Here is a 22,930-nt window from a genome sequence, read left to right as displayed (position 1 = left end):
GTGGAAGCTCTCAAGGATCTTACAGTGGCATTGGCAGATAGTCCAGGTTTCACTGTAGTGGAGGAGGGTGGTCAACACAACAGCCTGATGGACCAGGAAATTTGTTGACTTTGAGAGGTCACTGTTATTACTGTTGTTAAAGACACAATTTCACAGCTTGAAGAAGGCAGCACTGACACAGTTGACTCAGTACTGAACGTCTCCATCACTGGGAGAGGTGGCTGCTGAGAACTGGGAAGTGCTGCTCATACTGCAGAGCCACCCATCCATGTAGATGGAGCAAGAGATGCTCAGCTGGCTCAGGGAAGGTTAGTCAAGGCCTTCATCTGCGTGGTGTTTAAGCTTTGTATACAAGATGTTGAAAGGGTGGGGTGTCATTTGCATGCTCTGTGTGAAGTGAGCCTTTATGCAGTGGTTTGCAAACTGCAGATTGTGGAGTCCCTGGTGGTTGGGCTTTTTATTCTCCAGAAACAGCCAATGTTAAAGAGCTTCCCATGCAGTTGACACTAGGTGCTGACCTTCAGTTGTAGGTCATCCAGTAGATGGTGATGCTCAGGTTGATGGTTAACAAGGTCAAAGTGATGGGATAACACTTTTGACTCCAGTCTGGAAAGTGTAAAGAAATAATGAAAGAACTCATGTTTTCTTGCATTGGCCTTTTCAGTGACCTTGAGGCCATTTACTAAGATGAAGGGACGGCAATGTGATCTGTTTCTGCTGAAGTGTGGATACTTCCATCCAATCTGTTAATTTAGTTATAGAGTCATAGAGTCATAGAGATGTACAGCATGGAAACAGACTCTTCGGTCCAACCCCGTCCATGCCGACCAGCTATTCCAACCCAATCAAGTCCCACCTGCCAGTGTCCGGCCCATATCCCTCCAAACCCTTCCTATTCATATACCCATCCAAATGCCTCTTAAATTTTGCAATTGTACTAGCCTCCACCACATCCTCTGGCAGCTCATTCCATACACGTACCACCCTCTGTGTGAAAAAGTTGCCCCTTAGGCCTCTTTTATATCTTTCCCCTCTCACCCTAAACCTATGCCCTCTAGTTCTGGACTCCCCGACCCCAGGGAAAAGACTTTGTCTATTTATCCTATCCATGCCCCTCATAATTTTGTAAAACTCTATAAGGTCACCCCACAGTCTCCGACGCTGCAGGGAAAGTAGCCCCAGCCTGTTCAGCCTCTCCCTGTAGCTCAGATCCTCCAACCCTGGCAACATCCTTGTAAATCTTTTCTGAATCCTTTCAAATTTTACATCTTTCCGATAGGAAGGAGACCAGAATTGCACGCAATATTCCAACAGTTGCCTAACCAATGTCCTGTACAGCCGCAACATGACCTCCCAACTTCTATACTCATTACTCTGACCAATAAAGGAAAGCATACCAAATGCCTTCTTCACTATCCTATCTATCTGTGACTCCACTTTCAAGGAGCTATGAACCTGCACTCCAAGGTCTCTTTGTTCAGCAACACTCCCTAGGACCTTACAATTAAGTGTATAAATCCTGCTAAGATTTGCTTTCCCAAAATGCTGCACCTCACATTTATCTGAATTAAACTCCATCTGCCACTTTTCAGCCCATTGCCCCATCTGGTCCAGATCCTGTTATAATCTGAGGTAACCCTCTTCGCTGTCCACTACACCTCCAATTTTGGTTTCATCTGCAAACTTACTAACTGTACCTCTTATGCTCGCATCCAAATCATTTATGTAATGACAAAAAGTCGAGGGCCCAGCACCGATTCTTGTGGCACTCCACTGGTCACAGGCCTCGAGTCTGAAAAACAACCTTCCACCACCACCCTCTGTCTTCTACCATTGAGCCAGTTCTGTATCTAAATGGCAAGTTCTCCCTGTATTCCATGAGATCTAACCTTGCTAATCAGTCTCCCATGGGGAACCTTGTCGAACATCTTACTGAAGTCCATATAGATCACATCTACTACTCTGCCCTCATCAATCTTCTTTGTTACTTCTTTGAAAAACTCAATCAAGTTTGTGAGACATGATTTCCCACGCACAAAGCCATGTTGACTATCCCGAATCAGTCTTTGCCTTTCCAAATACATGTACATCCTGTCCCTCAGGATTACCTCGAACAATTTGCCCACCACCGAGGTCATGCTCACCGGTCTCTCGTTCCCTGGCTTGTCTTTACCGCCCTTCTTAAACAGTGGCACCACGTTAGCTCACCTCCAATCTTCCGGCACCTCACCTGTGATTATTGATGATACAAATATCTCAGCAAGAGGCCCAGCAATCACTCCTCTAGCTTCCCACAGAGTTCTTGGGTACCTGATCAGGTCCTGTGGATTTAACCGTTTCAAGACATCCAGCACTTCCTCCTTTGTAATCTAGACATTTTGCAAGATGTCACAATCTATTTCCCTACAGTCTATATCTTCCATATCCTTTTCCACAGTAAATACTGATGTGTTAGTCGAATGCAGCAATGTTCACATTTTGAAGTCTTTATTTAACAACCGGGTGGAAGGCGAGCACCATTCCACATTCTTGGAATTAATGACCACTAACATAAAGCTTAATATGGCAACAGACTCTAGACTGAACGTTTGTGTAAATCATTATGAGGAATTCCTGAGCTGTGTTGAAAATGTCACAATGTATGCATTCTTAATGGCTAGTATGTGTTTAAAACACAGATAGAAGCCTTTTGGCCCATCTCTCTTTAGTGTAGCAATCCAGTCAGTCTCATGTCAAACTGACCCTGAAACTGAAGTTTGAAAGGTGTGTTGTTTGTGTTTGCAGAAGAATTGGAATGTATGCGAGAGATATTGATTGGCTTTGGAATTAATTTGGTAAGAAAGTTGGCTTTAAAAATAATAAGTTTATAAGCACCTTCTCCTTGCAGAATGCAATTTTATTTAAAGGATTTTTGAATACAGCAAGTTCTTCTGTAATTTTCCCCCAGTTAGTGGAAACAAAATATAAATATATATTTCCAACAGAATAGGATCTCTGTTCTACAAAGAGTCAGACTTGGTTTGATTCATGCCTATTGTTTCATGTTTATAGATTAAACACCGCACATACAAAGGGTGCACATTAGCATCCAGTGAATATCAGTACTGGGAGTAGTTAATTTGTTCTAATAAGTATTAATTCCAAATATTGACACCGATGTCAGCCATTTCTTTTGTTAAGTGTGAGTCTTAAGCTGTGCTTATTCAGTTGTGTTGTATCTGTACATATGTAACCTTTTCTTGGAATTGCTATCTTTGGCTGGAACCCTACTATTAACTTGTTCTGTCAGGAAATTTGATCTATTGAATAGTAAAGATAAGCTCTGCTTTCAGTTGAACTTGTTATTATCATCCTCTGTGTGCCAACAAAACAGAAGAATGAGAGGTTTCTTTGGAAGACACAACCACAAAACCACCAGCTTTCTGAATCTTTGCCAGTGGCTCCTTAATGAATTGCCAAAAAAACAAAGCTTAGGAGTAAATTCATAATCTTTTAATAACTATGAACCAAAATAGTTCATTTGGTTCATCAAACCTACTCTGCCATTCAGTAAGATCACGGCTGAACTGACTGTCGTTCAATTCCACTTTCTTCCCTGGCCCTCATAACCCTTGATTTCTTTGTAGATCAAAAATATCTCACTGGCAATTCCAAGACTACTGACCTCCTGAGTGGAGAAATTGCTCCACATCTCTCTGTTAAATGGGAGACCCTTTATTCTTAAACTGTACACCTGAGTTCTAGATTCGCCCATGACCAAAAACATCTCTCAGCTTTTACCCGATCAAGCCCTCTCAGAACCCCACAGGTTTCACTATGATCACCTCTCATCCTTTTAAACTCCCAATGAGGTTAAGTCCAAACTGCTCAACCTTTCTTTGTAGGACAGCTCCTTCATTGTAAGAATTAGTCTGGTGAACCTTCTTTGAACTGCTTCCAATGGAAGTATCTCTCCTTAAGTACTCTAGTTTCAGGCCTCCTCAAAGTTCTGTACATTTGTATCAAGACTTACCTATTTTTATACTCTGTAGCGTTGTCAAGGCTTTCTTACAAGCGCTAAATTATGTTACCATGGCAACAATTCCTCATTTATAGTCTTGTACAATGTTGGAGCTCATAATTTTTATTTTACGTTTGTTAACAGCATAATAGAGATTTGTGTCCTGTAAATATCTGTGACATTGTACCAGTTGTTAAGCCAAATTAATTGTATGCATTGGATAAACACCTTGTATTTTCATCGAGTGATTGATGCTCTAAAGGGCAGGACTGCTGAGTTGGTTAGGTAGATAGCTTGTGACTCTGAATAGTGCCAATAGCATGGATTTGATTGCATTCTGGCTGAAATAGACTTGAGACCTGCCACCTTACTCTGCTCCCGGGAGTGAAAGGCATTGGCAAACTATCACTGACACAAGCTATAAAACAGCATGGCTCAAAATGAAACATCAGCACACAGTGACCCATGGATGTGCTTTGGGGAAGAGCACCCATGAACAGATGGTTGCTGTCATGAAGTTGTAACTCCAAGGGAAGGGGATATTTGGCCCATTGAGCGTATGATGGCTCTATGTAGGGAAATACAGTCAATCACATTCCCCTGGTAAATGTGTACATTTGTTTCCCTTGAGTGCCTACCCAGGTCCTTTTTGAAATCAGTGATCATCTCCTTTTCCACCACTCTCTTAGGCGGCAAGTTCCAGATCATTACCATGTGCTGCAGAATAAATTTTTTTTCCTCCTATTTCCCTGACAACTCTTGCTCAAAACCTTAAACCCCTTACACCTTCTACCACGGACTATTTGGAACAGCTTTGCTTTGCCTACCTTATTTCAATCAATTCAAGTCTTGTATACCCCTCTCAGATGTTCTTTGCTTCAAAGTGAAACACCACAGATTCTCCTACTTAACCTTGTTCTCTTGCGGATGTTACAAAAATAGCTGCAAATGCAAGTAGTGAGCTTGATATAAGCAGTCTGCAGAGGGATAAAAACAGGTTAAGTGAGTGGGCAAATCTTGATAGATGGAATACAGTCCGAGGAAATATGTGTTTAAAACTTTTTAGCAGGAAGAAAAGAAGAGCTGAATATTATTTAAATGGGGAAAGAATGTAGAGAGCTGTAGCACAGATGGATTTGGGTGTCCATCAATCATTGAAAGCTGGCATCCAAGTTCAGCAGGCAATAGGGAAGGCAAATGGAATGATGGATTTTACTTCAAAGGGAATGGAGTGTGAAAATAGGGAGGTTGTGCTAAAACTGTACGAGATATTAGTTAAAACGTGTCGTGTTGGAAAAGCACAGCTGGTTAGGCAGCATCCAAGGAGCAGGAGAGTTGAGCATGAAATCAGGAATTCCTGATGAAGGGCTTATGCTTGAAACGTGGACTCTCCTGCTCCTCAAATGCTGCCTGACCGGCTGTGCTTTTCCAGCACCACACTTTTTGATTCTGATCTCCAGCATCTGCAGTCCTCACTTTCTCCCTGTACAAGATACTAGTCAAATCTGGAATACTGTGAATATTTTTGTCCCCTTACCTAAGGAAAGATACCTAGGTATTGGAGGCAGTCCAGGCAATGTTCACTAGGCTGATATGAGGTATGGAGGGACTTTCTTATGAGGAGAGTTCCAGTATGTTGGGTTTGTACTCATTGGAGTTGAGAAGCATGAGAGGAGACCTTATTGGAGTTTTGTTGTCAGGTGGTTGTCAGGGTAGATGCTCAGAGGTAGTTTCCCCATGTGGGAGAGTTTAGGACCACAGGGCATAATTTCAGAGTAAGGAGTAATTCTGCCACATGTTTCATCATTGCCGAAGTTGCCCAGAGTCCTATAAGATTCCGCCCTGGAATTTCTAGAAACTGGATATTTATTACTTAGACAGAAAACTTCTTGTTACATCACTAGCTGTATTCCGATTGCAACATCCCTGGCCACTTTCAGGGAGAGGATCAGAAAATCTGACCCTTCTCTTTGTACCTGTTATTGATTTCCAAGTGAATGCTTGTTTTCTGCAAGAATTATTCCACTGGAAGACTAATGGATTTTTAAAAGTTTGCTCACTCAATCTTTGAAATCTTCAATGTTTCTGCCCATGGGGGGTATGAGGACCTGTGGCGCACTGTGATTTAAAACCTGTTTACTAATGACATTGATAATCAATGGCGGCATGGTGGCTCAGTGGTTAGCACTGTTGCCTCACAGTGCCAGAGACCCGGGTTCAATTCCCGCCTCAGGCGACTGACTGTGTGGAGTTTGCACATTCTCCCCGTGTCTGCGTGGGTTTCCTCCGGGTGCTCCGGTTTCCTCCCACAAATCCAAAATGTGCAGGTTAGGCGAATTGGCCATGCTAAATTGCCTGTAGTGTTAGGTGAAGGGGTAAATGTAGGGGAATAGGTCTGGATGGGTTGCGCTTCGGCGGGTTGGTGTGGACTTGTTGGGCCGAAGGGCCTGTTTCCACACTGTAAGTAATCTAATCTAATCTAATCACTACAGAGTGTCCTCTAAAGAAAGGGTTAATTCCACAAAAAAAAACAGAAAATTCTGAGATCCACAACAATCTCAACCCAGAGATTGATTTGTGACTGTATCTATATTGAGTAATTATATGGTAGACTTTGCTGGAAATATTAATTGTCTTCAAGGTGTGATGCAGTACTGATTAGGCTGAGTAGTTATTTTACTTAATGTAAGAGAGAGCTCTGCTATATGTTAATTAGAAGCTGATCAGTAAGCATGGATACTGCCTGGTGTTCAGTGTGACTTGCATATATATTTTACTGCAGAGCTGACTGAGTGAATAGGTAGAAAACAAATGGTGATATGGAGTGACAGAAGGTCAGGTTGTTCAAAAATTAATGTCCCTGAGAATCGATGCAATGCCAATTGGCTTTATAATCATATGCCCTAGATATACAGAGCTGCAATAATTTTGGATCCAGAGTGTTTGGATAAGTTTCAGAGCTTGGCTGTGATTATTCACTTTGAAAGGCAGGAATATCTTCAGGCCTTGACACCTTAATGTTTAAGAGCTGTTGGATTAACTAGTTGTTTAGTATTATTACTTCCTGGATGGAGAAAGCAGATACCCAAATGCTAGTGTTAGTCAACGAGGAACAACATTTTATTATTGCTTGTTTTTGACTTGTGATAGAAGAGATCGATTAGATGGATACAGTGGAATATTGTACTGAACAGACCGAGCAAATAAACACTCATCAGAATTCATTTTTTAGTTAATGCATGGAATGGGGGTATTGCTGAAAATTAGGGATTTGTTGCTGATCCCTTATTGCTGTTGAGAAAGTAGTGATGAACTGCTTTCATGAACCACTGTAGCCCATTTGCTCTAGGAACCCCTGCAGAGTCATTAGAATGAGGGTTCCAGGAATTTGATCCAATTACAGTGAAGGAACTGCATAGTTCCAAGTCAGAATGGTGGGTGTCTTGAAGGGCAACTTGCAGGAGGTGGTGTTTCCATGTGTCTGCTGCCTTGTCCTTCTAGCTGGCAGATAATGCAGGTTTGCAAGGTGCTGTCTCAGGAGATTTGGTGAATTGCTGCAGTGCATCTTGTAAGTAGTACTTTGCTACCACAGTGGTGGAGGGAATGAATATTTAAGGTGCGGATGGACTATATGCCAGTCTAGTGGGCTGCCTTGTCCTATTTCTTGTTGCTGGCATCACTTTCAGGAAGGCACTTGGAGAGTATTTTGTCACAATCTTGACTTGTGCCTTGTAGGTAAGTTATTCACCACAGAATCTCTGGCCTCTGACCTGCTGTGTATCCATGGTGTGTATATGGCTGGTCCAATTCAGTTTCTGATCATTGGTATCTCCCATAATGTTGATATTGAGGAATTCAGAAATCGTAATGCCACTTATTGTAGGGGGTTATGGTTAGTTACTCTCTTGCTGGAGATGTGAACATCTAAATGAAGTTTTTATTATTACGCATTGATTCCAGTGACATTCACTGCCTGGAGAAATGTTTAAGAATTACAACATGTTTCAATTTATATCACAATGGTAGGAGAAGTGCCTGTTTGAAATATAAACAACTGGCAAAAGGAGGCCAATTTGATCACCCTGGACATTTGGTCTGACCAAACTTTGAGCATTGAGAATTTGTCCTAAATAGGTTGATATTGAACTTTGCTGAAACTGACTTTAGAGCGATTAGATATCAACAATCCTAAAACACATTGCTTCACAATCTTCTCAATTGTAATTAGGGGTGGTGCTCTGATCAAATTTAAAAAAAAATTGTTTTAGGAGCTTTACACCATTCAAGAAATTCATTGACTAAGTATATGCTTGGCTTACAGACTTGCTACTCCCCTTTCTACTCCCCATATTAGCTGATACTATGAAGTGGTTTCTCTCTTCAGCCTTGATTTCTCTTTTAAATCTGCCATAATCACCCTTCTCCTCAAAAGAGCTATTCTTGACCCCACTGTTATAGTAAATACTGCCCCAATCTCCAACTGTCTTTTTCTCTCCAAAATTCCAAGCTGTGTTGTGAACACTCTAATCTCTGCCATCTTTCTCAGAACTCCAATCAGGTTTCCATTTTTCTTGTTAAAGTCACAAGGAATATCCTGTATGACTGTGACAAAGGTAAAATACCCATCCTTGCACTTTTCAAACTGTCTACAGTCTTTAATAGAGTTTACCACATTATCTTCCTCCAATGTCTCTCTCTGCTTCCATCCCATTGGATGGGACTACTCTTGCCTTACTCCATTCCTATCAAATTAATTAAAGTCATGGAATCGCTTGCAATAGATTATCTTCCTGCTCCTGCACCATTACTCTTTTTGTCCTCCAAGCATCAATCCTTGGCTTTCTCCTATTTCTCAACAACATGCCAACCCTTGACACCATTGTCAGAAAGCAGGGCATTAGTTTTCACTTGTACACTGATGAAGCCTGGCTCTACTTCAGTGCCACCTCTCTCAACTCATTTGTTGTTAAACTGTCACACTGAATATTTCAAATCTTGAACTAGATAGATAGCAATTTTCCTCCGTTTAAGCCATTCCTTTTGGTCTCAGTTCCAAACTCCAGTCCCTGGCTACCATTTATCTTCCTTCCCCAGCAACTCTAAGACTAAACTAGATAGTTTGTAATCTTAACATCATACTTTATCCTGAGATAAGCTTTCAATTACAAACTCGTACCAATACTCAGATTCCCTATTTCCATCCCTGTGGCATTGCCTGACTTCACTCCTGCCTTGACACAGCTCCAAATTCCTGCCTTGTTACCTCTTAACTTGACTATTCCAATGCATTCATGGCTGGTGTCCCACATTCTACTTCCTGTAAGCTTGAGGTACCCAAACCTCTGTTGCATGCTCTATTCTAATTCAAACCAGGTCCTGTTCACCTATTACCCCTGTGCCCACTGACCTACAATGGCTCCTGGTCATGATATTAGAATTCTCATTCTTGAAATGAAAACTCTCCATGCCCTAACCCTCTCTATAATATTCTCTTGTTCCACAACTTTCTGAGGTATCTGCTCAAATCTAATTTTGGCTTCTTGATTTAATTCCCCACATTTGGTGGACATGTCTTTAGCTATCTGGACTCTAAGCTCTGGAATTCTTCTCCTAAACCTCTTAAGTTTTCCTCTCATCTTCTCCTTTAAGTTATACCGTAAATCTATCTTGTTTACCAAGCTTTGGCCATCTTATCTAAAACCTGCTACATGACTTAGTGTCTTATTTTGTTTTCTAAGGCTCCTGTGTAACACTTTGAGATATTTTATTACATTAAAGTGCTGTACAAGTATTAGCTGTTGCTTTGTAAAATATCCATCTGTCACCCATACAGCTTAGCCCTCAGCTCTTTTTCTGTGGTAGATTTTAACATTGTTACAATTTATAGCATTCTTGTATTGAAGTTAACTGTGAGCCATAAATTAACCTTGACAAAGTAAAGCTGAGTTTATTTTGTACCTAGTGTGTATTGTATTGTCTACTTCTTGTATTACCTTGGGCAAACTGAGATCTAATTGCATTTGTCCATTCTCTGATACTTGCTAGAGGGAGTATACAGGATCAAAAAATAACTATTGGAAAAGGAAATGGAATTTATGTCGAAGATTATGCTGAAAACTATGCATGGACCGTAGAAGCCGAATTTTCAAAAATTGAACTTGTGTTTACGCTGATTTTCTTCATAGATTGAAACCACAACTGGTGTAATTACATCATCAAAACATCTCTGCTTGATAACATTTTTAAAAAAAATCATTTTCAATTATTTAAACTTATAATTAACATTGTTATTAACTTATTATTTGTTTTAAGCAGAAAATATAATAAGGCCTGTTCTGACAAGCTATGATCTATCGCTAACAAATGCTGATGAAACTTCAGAGCTGACTGTTTTCTCACTATTAGAAATTACATGATCAGCTCTTCCTGACTCCTGATCCTTACATTCTGATCTCCTTGGTGACTATTTCCATTTTAATTGCAGATGTCACGATCTGTATAGGGTGTCTACAAAAGGTGTTGAATGCTAACACTGAATAAAAGTCAGCCAGCAGTGATAGCAGTCATGTTGCGTGAGTGTGTGAAAGGGGATGCCTGACGGAGAGATATTCGAGTATGATATGTATTGGCCTCACTTCTCGTTATATCTTTATAAATGTAGAAAGTAGTCTGAACATGGACTACTAAAAGGATGATGGTCAACCTGATAAAAAGAGACATAATCAATGTTAGATTTAGAATTTAAAATAAAAACCAGAGCCTCTGCTATTTTGTAATATCCAAGTACAATTAACACCAGTACTTTATGCATTTTCATTCACATGCTATATTTTCCACCATTGATTCTGCTTTGCTGAAAGCAATCATAACTTCCCTTTTCTAAGCTATATAATGTATTCCAGTCTGATAAGCTATAACACAATCTTCATGTACTCCTCACTAATTCTACTCATAACCAAACTAGAATAGTAACTGCAAATGCAAATCGGCTGATATATTTTCTAAACCACAGCAGTGACTACACTTCAAAAAACATCTCATTGGTGAACTATGTTTTGGGATGCCCTGTGGTTGTGAAAAATGCAGTATAAATGCAGGTTCCTTTTTTTGACTCTGACAAGCTTGTACTGACATTCTAGTTCCATCTTCGTTCAAGCTAAATCAGTCCCGAGATTTATTTTCTTATTTGCTCATGGAAACAACTCTTGCTCCCTCTCTTTTTTTCCTCCTGTTGATTTAGCTTGGCATTCTTCCTCTTTTCCAACCAGAGGTTCCATCCTTCAACCAACCAACCACCTCCACCCTCCCCTACCAGTCCTGTACCCCTCTGCCCCAACAACCTGTTTGAGCAGATACTCTTTCTCCTCTGCAGTTATGTTAATGCTCTCCTTCATGCTCAGTTCCTGGCTTCTGCTCTACCATCCTGCTTTCCCAAGGCATTAATGTGCCCAGATCTTCTGATGGCCAAATAGTTGTTTCTGAAGTGTAGATGGGAACTGAGCATGGGAACCTTGTGAATTTCTTGTTGTATCAGTCTCTGAAGGATTTGCCTTGGAATTTGAAGATTCCGGTTGGCAATTCCTGCATACCTGAAACTCTCTGAAAATATCGATTTACCTCAGAGAATTCAGAGGGTTTGCTACAGTTAAATAAATAGTTGCTCAGAGAAAGCTAGACTATTAAATGTTATTAAATACTCTTGAGTTTAACACCTATGCAGAATTAGCCCGAGTAACCCCATTTGTAGAGCCCTTATATCCTGCAGACCTTGACCTGACAGTTTCTTTTACCTTGGGACCTGACAACCCTCCCATCACCATCAAGGCTAGCAACCCCCACTCTATGCCTGGACTTGATGCTCACAGAAGACAAACACTTCTGCTTTCCAAGACCCAATTTCCCCATCTTCTATTCTGGATTTTGCTCTCTCATGTCCCACTACTGGGCCCAAACTGCTGTGGCACGGTGGTTCAGTGGTTAGCACTGCTGCCTCATAGTACCAGGGGCCTGCATTCAAATCAAGTCTCAAGAGACTGTCCATGTAGAGTTTGTAAATTCTCTCCCTGTCTGCGTGGGATTCTGCCAAGTATTCTGGTTTCCTCCCACAGTCTAAATATGTGCAAGCTATGTGGATTGGCCATTGCTAAAAATTGTCCCTTTATGTGTAGGGTAGGAGGGTTAGTCATGCAGGGTTATGGGGATAGGGTAGGGGGCTGGGTTTGGGTGGGATGCTGTTCAGAGGGTTGGTGTAGACCTGATGGGCCAAATGGTCTCTTTCTGCCCTCTAGGAATTCTATGGAGAGAATTCCACACACTAATAACCCTCTGGGAAAAAAAAAAATCTCCAGTTTAAAAGGGAGATCTCTTACTCTTAGCTAATGTTCCCTAGTTCTAGTCTCTCCCAAAGAGGAAACATCCTCCTAGAATCCACCTGATCAAGTCCCCTTAGGACCTTATATATTTTGATAAGATCACCTCTTATCATTCGAAACTCCTTACTTGCTGCAGCTGCAAACTACCTTTGTGTGATTTGTGTGCCAGGTCATCCAAACCCAACTGACCATTAAGTTCTGCAATGTCTCCCTATTTAAATTGAATGTTGCTTTCTATTATATGCAAAGTTCACATTTTCCCAAATTATACCCCACATACCAACATTTTTGCCCATTTACGTAACCTGACTATATCTCTTTGCAAGCTCTCTACCTCCTCGTTTCAATGTACTTTCCTTCTAATCTTGGTGTCTGTCAGATTTAGCCATCATACATTCAGTTCCTTCATCAAATTTGTTGATTTGTATTATAAATAGTTGACAGCTCCGCACAAATTCCTATGATATTATTTACAGCTCGCCAACACAAAAGATACTCATATATTATTAATCTGTCTCCTGTTAGTTAACCGATTCTTTATCCAAGCTAACATATGTTCTCCACACCATGCACTCTTATCTTGTGTGGTAATCTTTGATGTGGCACTTTATAAATGACTTTTGAAAATCCAAGAATGCCACATCCATAGCTTCCCCTTTAATCATGCTACTTGTTACTTCCTCAAAGCGCTCTAATAAATTAATTAAACATGATTTTCTCTCCACAAAGCCATGTTGTCTCCTCTTGATCACATCATGAGTTTAATGAATTCTAGTGGTTTCCCTATGACAGCTATTGGGCTACCTAGATTGTCATTTCCTGCTTTCGGATTCCCTCCTTTCTGGATAAAGGTGAATAGGAATAATGTGGGGGTGAGCTTATTTCTATCTGTGAACACAGGTACATGGACTGTGCCTTAGATTATAAATATTAGCTTGCAGGTTAAAGATTAAAGTACTGGGTTGCCTCAAAATGGATGCTGGTTAGAACAAGTTGATCACAGTAGATTGGATAGAATTACAAAGATTTATAACACAGGAGAAAAGGAGGCTGCTTTACACAGAGTGACTATGCAGCTTTTTCTCCTAACAGGAGACAAGTAATCTTCTTTTGAAGGTATCTATTGAATCTGTCTTCACGACCGTATTAGACAGTGGGCTCCAATTCCAAACCACTTATTAAATAACCTGTACCTGCTTATTATTGACCCTTAAACCTTTGCACTGTTTCCCTTTACTTATTCCATCAAAATCCTTCCCAGCTCCATCAAATCTCCTGTTGGTGTTTTCCACTGTAAGGGATTTTCGCCCATCTATCCAGATAACTGGAATACCTTGTTCTTTGAACCACTTTAATGAAACACCTTCTCTGCAATCTTCACATTCCTCTTGAAGTGTAATATTCAGAACTGAGTACAATACTCAGTTTAGTGTAATGTTTTAGATCTGCATCTCTACTTATATAGTGCAAGATCCTATAAGCTTTGTTAACCTGTCCTACTATCTTCACAGGTTTGTATCCCAGCAATGTGGAGACTGAGTAATTCAAACGAGTTGATGTCTTGCATTTTGTTTGAAGATTCCTAACCAGACTAGTTGTAGCTCCTGCCAGAAAATCCCTTCTGAACAACAGTATACTGAGGTTCCTGGATAGCTCATGCTTGGGGGGGAATGTATGAAACCACCCAGTGTGTGAGTGAATGGGTGCAAAAAGAGGCCTGAAGGGGTTATTTGAGAATTTGTTTGTTGGTTTTATTAGCAATGACAAGGGATGCTTTGGACCCCACAAGCAGACTCCAGCCTTTCCTACAGAAATTGTCCCCATTATTCCAAACCAAACATGGCTCCCTAATGGGACAAGCAAGCAGTGGCATGTGGATTACTCAAAAATGTGCCCTGTTCCACCAAATCTAATGGGTGGAATTCTACTGATAGCATTCACATAAGGCCTTGTGATATCTCTTTCTCTCTGCAAGGTGAGAGTTTTCAAATGACAGTTAAGTATTCCCATTGAGAATGAATTCCCAATAACATCAGAGCAGAACTATTACGGAATTCAGAAACTTAGTTGCTGAGCAATTTTGATTTGGATAATGTGGTTTTCGGAAAATGGTTGTTGCACTGTAACAAGCAAACCTTGTTGCTTCTGGCATATCCAGTGTAAGAAGCATGTGGCTTATACACTGAGTTGGATGGTAATCTAGTCAAGTATTGGAATAAATATTTCACTGTTGAATTGGTTTCGTCTGGAGTTAGCCCAGATTTAGATCACATCACACTTCACATTTAGAGCTCCTAGCAACTTTGAGTCACTAATTTGAGCTACCGCATGCAGAGGGAAAGTAATTTAGTGCATGATTATTAATGAATTCACATTCGTGCCCCTCAGTAAATATTTTCTAAGAAATCCCATTCGATTTGAGGCAACCTTTTCAGCACTGAATAATTCTCTATGCAGGAAATATGAACAGGAAAATCTAACCCCTCCGCAGAATCAAATTCCTCAACTGAAACAGAGCTGTCATCCAAATTATAACCCGGACAGCTCATTGCTTTAAGAAAACTTATGTTACAAAGTAATTTTCCTGGAGCGTAACACTGACCAATTGCTAATATGCTATAGAATTTATTTTGAAATTACAATATTAAGGCTAATTTTCCAACTTAATTCTTCTCGTGCAGAGCCAAGTCTGCTTGGAGCTCATAAACAGAAATAGAATTCAAGTTTATAAACATCAACTTCTACTGAAACGTTTTCCGTTTAAAATTTTCAGGTATGATGACGTCATTGGGAAGATCTCTCTTAATAAGGAATACATAGCAGCTCACCTACGAGGTAAGAAAGCTTCTGAAAATTCATGTCTTGAGTAATCCAAGTTCAAATGTTCCTGTTACTTCTTTGTCCTAGGGAATGGTAACCAACAAAATAAATTGTAGCAAAATGAGTTCAGAATTTCAATTCATCCATCAATTTGATATTCAAGAGTCATAGAGTCACACAGCATGGAAACAGATTCTTTGATTCAACTAGTGCATTCACAGAAAATAAAATCTATACAGGATGTTGTTTTAAAAAAATAATTAAAATAATACTGTGGCGACTGTAAGATTTTGGATTATCATGGCAATATATACTGTAGAGACAATTACCATATATTTTTAATCCAGCCTCAACTAATGCCTGTTTTTTTTTTATCCCCGTTTGCACTTTGTTGTTTGTCCATGATTATATTGCCAATTCTCATTAGCAAATACGGAAAAATGTTTTTTAAACCTTAATTACAATAAGATTATCACTTCAGCTGTGTAGGCAGACTGCGTGGGAAGTTTGAGTTAGCACTTCTGGCAATTAATTTAACAGCTAAAAATGAACGAACAACATAGGAGAGAAATTACTGCTCATAGATCTATTCTTTTGTCTTTTATTCTTCCTGTTAATTATTGTTACTTTTCTGATAAAAGGAGTACTGATGATCAGGGCAGCATTTTAAAAATAATGGCTCATGTCTGCACCTGCAAGTTCACTCATTTCTCTGCCTCCTGACTTTAGCCTGAGGATTTAGTTTAGAGAAGTAGAGATAGATGGAGTCAAAACCAGGCTGGTTCATAACATTGGGAAATAAAGAAATTGAGATAAATGTGATTGCCAGATTTCATGGTTACTCAATTAAGGAAAAAGTGAGGACTGCAGATGCTGGAGATCAGAGCTGAAAATGTGTTGCTGGAAAAGCGCAGCAGGCCAGGCAGCATCCAAGGAACAGGAGAATCGACGTTTTGGGCATAAGCCCTGAAGAAGGGCTTATGCCCGAAACGTCGATTCTCCTGTTCCTTGGATGCTGCCTGGCCTACTCAATTAGGAAACCAACACCATGTAGCGTATAAAATAGAGATGTACGATGTGGAAGCAAAAAAAAGGAGCTTGATAAACAATGCTGACATACTATTTAATGAGCTGCTGTTAAAACATTAATTCTTAAAGAAGATCAAATGAATATAGAACAATATGTAATCTCACAGCAGATTATTCATTTTCTAACTGCCATGGGCAACCAACATGGATATGTTCATTATTGGAGGAATTGATTTATCATGTCATGTTGTAACCAATAATGTGAACTTCTCTACTCAACGCTCGGACTACCTTTACTATATACGTCCCGTAATTTTTAATAAAAAGTGGATATCCCAGTTTTTGATCGAATTTGAGTGATAAATGTTCACTTGTTTTATTTTGTGGGTGCATGAGGCATGTGGGGAGTTTTATATAATGAGCAATGTAGAGACAAAAGGTGGGAACCTGTGCAGGAAAGCATGATGAGAGATATAGGCAAGTAAGTGACATCCAGGAGAACTAAATTCTTACATTGAGTGAGAAATTACAGAAAAATATTACGGTATATTGAAATTATGTGAGGGTACAGTAATAGGAACATAGGAATTAGGAGTGGAAATAGGCAATTCTGCGTTCGAGCTCACTCCGCCATTTAAGTGATCATGGCTGACCTTATCCTGGCCTCAACTCAGCTTTCCTGCCTGCTTCCCATCGCCCTTTATCCTGCTTTGCATCAGACACATACACATGACTTTCTTGAATCCGTTGATTGATTCTGCCTCCATTGCACTCTGGGGCAATGAGTTCCACAGATTCACAGCCCTCTGAGAGAAGCGGTTTCGTTGCAGATCAATGACCTTTTATTAGAATCCATCAAAGCTAATACCTTGTTGTGAAGCATTAGGCTTCTCCAAGTGTGACATAAAATTGCTTTCTCCTCTTGAAAATGTTATGGAAAATTAATAGCTTCATATTTTACATTTGATTTGAAATTTTAATCTATTAGTGAAGTTAAAAAGAAATTGGAATCAAAATTCATCATTGCTGCAGGAGGAAGTTGAATTATTGAAACAATGATGTGAGTTGTTAGTCATCAGTAGAATAGAGTTTGAGGCACTAAACTCCCATAAACGTGCATGGCCAACTCTTTACTAATTAGAAATATGAATATAGAATGATAATGCTGGATGTCTGATAATAAGCAGAAAAATTGGTTTTACATTCAGGGATTGAAGGATGCTTCTTGTTTTATAAATCATGTTTTTTTCATAACTTTGGCCTTACAAGTGAACTACAAGGTTATATCTTTGCTTGGAAAGGGAAGAGCAAGTTTTCCATTCACTTTCTACAGATTATTTTTATTCTATCTTCATATAATCAACTCAGTTGCAAGAATGTTTTTTTGCTGTGGGTTTTGCCACAGTCCTTTCTGAGACAAAAAAAACCCTGCAGATGCTGGAATCCAAGGTAGACAGACAGGAGGCTGGAAGAACACAGCAAACCAGTCAGCATCAGGAGGTGGATAAGTGAATATTCTGGGTGTAACCCTTCTTCAAGACTGGGGGGTGGGTGTAGGGGGAGCTGCAGATAGATGGGGTGGCAGGGGCAGAGTAGTGAAGTGGGGATAGGTGAAGACAGAACATAACTTACAATGTCCCAGAAAACACCATCACCATTGCTGTGTGCGCCTTCCCCCACTCGCATGATAATACATGGAACAGGGGGGTGGCATAGTGATTTGGAAGTTGGGAATCCTCAGCATTGACTCTGGACTGCATGAAGTCTCAAGGCATCAATCATCAGGCAACAAAACCATCTGCTTATTGGCACCTAATGCTGCCACTCCATCAGCGAATGATTCAGTGCTCCTCCATGTTCAAAACAATTTGGATAAACCCCTGAGGGTGGCAAGGACACAGAATGTACTTTGGGTGGGGAACTTGAATGCTGATCACCAAGTGTGCTTGACCATACTGCTATTGTCCAAGCTTTCAAGTCCAAAAGGACATAGATGCAAGACTGGGTGCGTGGCGGGTGGTATAGCAACCAACAAAAGGAAAAGATATACTTGATCTTAAACTCACCAATCTCTAAACCATCTTCTCCAGATGGATATGCCTATTACAGTATTCTTTGGAGTTACCACCACACAGTCCCATCTTTATGTTGAAGATAGCACCACACAATATGTATCACAGTGCTAAATGAAGTAGATTTTGAGCAGATCTAGCAATTTAAGATGCATCTTCTGTGATATGCTATGAGAGCCATCAGCAGCAGCAGAACTGTACTCAAACTTAATTTGCAACCTTAAAGGCTGCATATGCCCCACTCTAACCTCAATGCTGGCTCAATGAAGAGTGCAAGAGGGCATTGCTAAAAATGATGTGTCAATATAAAGTATCAGACTGCTTGTGTGTCAACCACCAAAAGCAGAAAATGATAAACAAATCCACAACCACTGGATTACTGGATCAGATTTAAGCTCTGCAGCCCTGTCAGATCTAGTCATGAATATTGGAATTCAATTAAGTAACTTACTGGGGGATGAGATTTCTCCATAAATAGCTCCATCCTCAATGATGAAGGAACCCAGCACGTCAGTACAAAATGATAAGGCTGAAGCATTTGTAACAATCTTCAGCCAAAGGTATTGAGCAGATGATCCATCTCAGCCTCCTCCCATTCAATTGCTTGCATGTAATATCAGGGAATTACTGAAAGCAGCAAAGGCTATGGATCCTGACATTGTTCCAGCAGTAGTACTGAAGATCTGTGTTCCAAAACTTGCTGTGAGCCAATACAACAACAACACTGGTCCTGCAGTGTGGAAATTGTCCAGGTATGTCCTGTACACACAAGGGGACAAATCCAACCTGGTAAATTACTGCCCCATCAGTCTACTCTTGATCATCAGTAAAGTGATGAAAGGTATAATCAGCAGTGCTATTAAGCAGCACTTGCTTAATGATAACTTGCTGAGTGACACCCAGTTTGGGTTCTACCAGGGCCACTCAGCTCCTGACCTCATTACACCCTTGGTTCAAACATGGCCAAAAGAGCTGAATTCCAGAGGCTGGGTGAGAGTAACAACCCTTGACATCAAAGCCACATTTGACCAATGTGGCATCTAAGAGCCCCAGCAAAAGTGGAGTCACTGAGAATGAGGGGGAAATTCTCCACTGGTTGGAGTCACGCTTGGCACATAGAAAGATGGCTGTGCCTGTTGGAAGTCAGTTATCTCAGCTGTAGGACATCTCTTCTTCATCAATGACCTGGGTTCCATAAAGCCAGAAATGGTCATGTTCATTGATGAGTGCACAATGTTCAACATAATTTGCATAATACAAGTCACTGAAGCAGTCCATGTCCATATGCAGCAAGATCTGGACAGAATTCAGGTGTGAACTTGCAACTGTCATGTAACATTCAAACCACACAAATGCCACACAATGACCAAGACCAACAAGAGAGAATGTAACAATCACTCCTTGGCATTGAATAGCATCACTATTGCTGAATCCCCCACTATCAACATCTTGGAGGTTACCATTGATCAGAAACTAAACTGGGCTAGCTATGTTAATACAAGGCAAAAAGAGCAGGTCAGAGGCTCAGAATCCTGCCATAGTAATTCAGCTGCTGACTTCCCAAAACCTGTTCACCACCTACAAGGTACGAGTTTTGGAGTGTGTTGGAATGTGACCCACATGCCTGGATGAGTCCAGCTCCAACTACATTCAAGAAGCTTGACACCATACGGAACAAAGCAGCTTGCTTGATTGGTACCAAATGCAGAAGCATTCACTCTCTGCACCACTAATGCACAGTAGCAGGAATGTGTACCATCTGCAAGATTCACTCAGAAATTCACCAAGGCTCCTTAGGCAGCAGCTTCTCAACTCAGGACTTGTACCATCTAGAAGGAAATGCCTAGCAGTTACATGGGAACACCAACCCTTGAACGTTCCTCTCCAAGTCAGTCACCATTCTGAGTAAGAAATATGTCGCCATTCCTTCATTGTCACTTCGTCAAAGTCCTGGAATTCATTTCCAGAATAACACTGTGAGTCTACCTACACCAAATGGACTTCAGCATTTCAAGAAAGAAGCTTGCCTTCTCAAGGGTACATAGGTATGGGCCAGCGACACTGTCATCCTTTGAACAAATAAGAAGGACCCACATACACAGGCACTAGTTCATTTACATTTGATTTGTCCAAGGGATTGTGTTTGCATTGAATAAGTTTCTGATCTAACTACCAGTGCCTAACATGTGCCTAGCATGTTCACTTCAGCCCTGGACATTTCTTACCTCAGCTTCATCATGGGCTGCAACATGGGCAATATGGAATGCTGCAACAGTGTGAAAAGAGGCCATTCAGCCCATCACGTCTGCACCAACCTTCTGAAGAGCATTCCACCCAAACCCAGTGCCCTACCCTATCGCATAACCCCACATTTTTACCATGACTAACCCGCTCAGCCTACTTACCCAGGGACATGAAGGGCAATTTAGCACGGCCAATCCACCTAATCTTCACATCTTTGTGACTGTAGAAGGAAACTGGAGCATCCAGTGGAAATCCACACAGACACAGGGGGAATATGCAAACTCCACACAGATAGTCACTCAAGGCTGGAATTGTACCCAGGTCCGCGGTGCTGTGAGGCAGCAGTGTTAACCACAGTAACACATGTAAAATATGAATAGATCAAATGGATGTCTTGCTTGTTGCCGTACATTTGGTAATCATTTTCCCCAAGGAAAACCTTTCAAATACCAGAAATTCTCCGGTGATCTAATGGAATCCCATGTGACCGTACATATTCCAATACACAACAACATGGTTAATAACAAGTATGTCATACCACTAACGTACAACTCACCTGTGAGAGTCAACAAAGATCATGTAAAAAATAAAAGCAGAAAATATGAGAAAAAAGATTAATAGGTTAGACAGCAGCAGTGTGTCGAGGAAGAAATAGAGTTAACCTTTCAGGACTGTGACATTTCATCAAAATTGAAAAAAAGTTAGAGAAAAGTTTTAGGTTTGGGATGGGAGGGGAAAGGACAAAAGGATGATCTTTGATAATGTGGAAGACAGGAGTGATTAGATGATAGAAACATTAGTCTTCGGGACCAAAGGGAATGGAGATTGGGCATGAAAAAAGAAACAGAAGATGTGGTGAGGGTGAATGCACTGTGTACTGAAAACGTTGTAAAAAGTGAAGAAAAGGAAACAAAATAGGTACGAGCTTCACAATATTTTTGATCTGACTGTTGAGTCGAGAAGGTTGCAAGCTCGTTGAAAGATCAGGTGCTGTTCCTGAAGCTTTGTTGAAGCTCCCTGGAGTACTGCAGAAAGCCAGAGACAATGTCAGCCTGAGTGCCCAAGGACTCTATTGCAGCCATCTGGGAAATGCTGTGACCAGTTGCACAGGGGGCTGAGTCACTGTTTATTTATTTATATTTCCTTTATTAAGAGCAGCGGGTGGCAAATTGTGATGCTGAAACAGATAAAATAAATAACCAAACTCATGCATAGTTATGAACAGTCATTCCGCAGAGTATAAAATATAGCCAACAAATAATTCCAATACATTGCAAAATGCAGGACAGAATAGAAAAGAAAATTCTACTATCGTCTGCAATTTGAACAAAGTCCATAGATCATATGTTGTCAGGTTGAGTCATTAAATTCTCAATTATTTGCATATTCTATATGAGAGTGCATTGAGTGGTTTCCTAGTCTATCTTATAATGTGGAAGTGTGTTATTTTACCTCCTTAATTCTATTGCACATTTACTTTCCTGTGGCTATGGGTGAGATTCAAGAATTTTCCAGTGAAGTGCAAACTGAGCTTTTTTTTCCATCATTCGGCAATGGAACACATATTGAATTGTTTGTTTGTGTCAAAGCAGTGTTGCTACCTATTATCTCAAGTCAGTTTCCATACTGGTTTTGGAGCTTGTTCACATGCTATGTGTTAAGCCCAACATTCCAAGCAAGCACTGTATATTCAATGATGTGTCTTATGTAACTATTAAACACAGCGAAAGATCAGTTTTAAATCAGTTATGATGCTTGAAAAACATTGTATATAAAGTTACCCGTTTGCTGTCTTAAATATCACACACATTTGGTAATCCAATTTGAGATCATGATGAGAGAGATCATGAGTGAGGATTGGAGGATTGTGCATGAAATAGAATTCAATAGTGTTATACATTTGAGGGTACAATCTTATTCATTTTTACCCATGTTGCAATAAAATGACTGCCCTTCACATGAGAATTGCACTGAACCACCTTGTTTATAATATAATGGTGTCACCCACCCATATATAGCATTGTATAGGCTTGGTCATATCAATACAGTCACTAACTATGTTGGTTGCAAATATAATAATTTGGTTCCTTGTATGACCCAAGGGAAATGGGTGTATCATGGTTATTGTTGTATAAGGCAGCTAAATTAATTCTGGGCCATTTCTCACCATGTTGTATGTGCAGCTAAATCCAGTAGCACACTATGTGATAAGTTTGCCACAATTAAATTGTTGGGATCTAAACAGCCTGCTAAATCTAGTGAGATTGAGGAAAACCACCTCCTGTTCTAATTGGAAGTGGCTCTTGTATTGATAAAGATGTAGTTTATGTCACATTAGCAACTAGTCACAGGTTACAATGTTCTGTTTTGTTGAACTGATTGTGTTTTGCTGC

The 22,930-nt window shown here is 40.3% G+C and overlaps 1 protein-coding gene across 2 annotated transcripts in view; it reads left to right on the top strand.

The window, feature by feature from the left end:
• rasal1a (RAS protein activator like 1a (GAP1 like)) overlaps nt 1-22,930 on the top strand; it is a 271,746-nt gene that overhangs the window by 34,518 nt on the left and 214,298 nt on the right. For both annotated transcript variants that reach the window (XM_043715652.2, XM_043715650.2), the window contains exon 4: nt 15,146-15,207. In XM_043715652.2, the coding sequence (XP_043571587.1) occupies nt 15,146-15,207 (62 nt within the window). The remainder of the gene's footprint in view (nt 1-15,145; nt 15,208-22,930) is intronic.

This window comes from Chiloscyllium plagiosum, unplaced genomic scaffold (genome assembly GCF_037043375.1).
Source record: "Chiloscyllium plagiosum isolate Xiang-an unplaced genomic scaffold, Cpla_swu_hap1 HiC_scaffold_24, whole genome shotgun sequence".
Taxonomy (NCBI): domain Eukaryota; kingdom Metazoa; phylum Chordata; class Chondrichthyes; order Orectolobiformes; family Hemiscylliidae; genus Chiloscyllium; species Chiloscyllium plagiosum.
The sequence above is the reverse complement of the archived record's forward strand: the minus strand, read 5'-3'. Positions and strand labels throughout refer to the sequence as shown.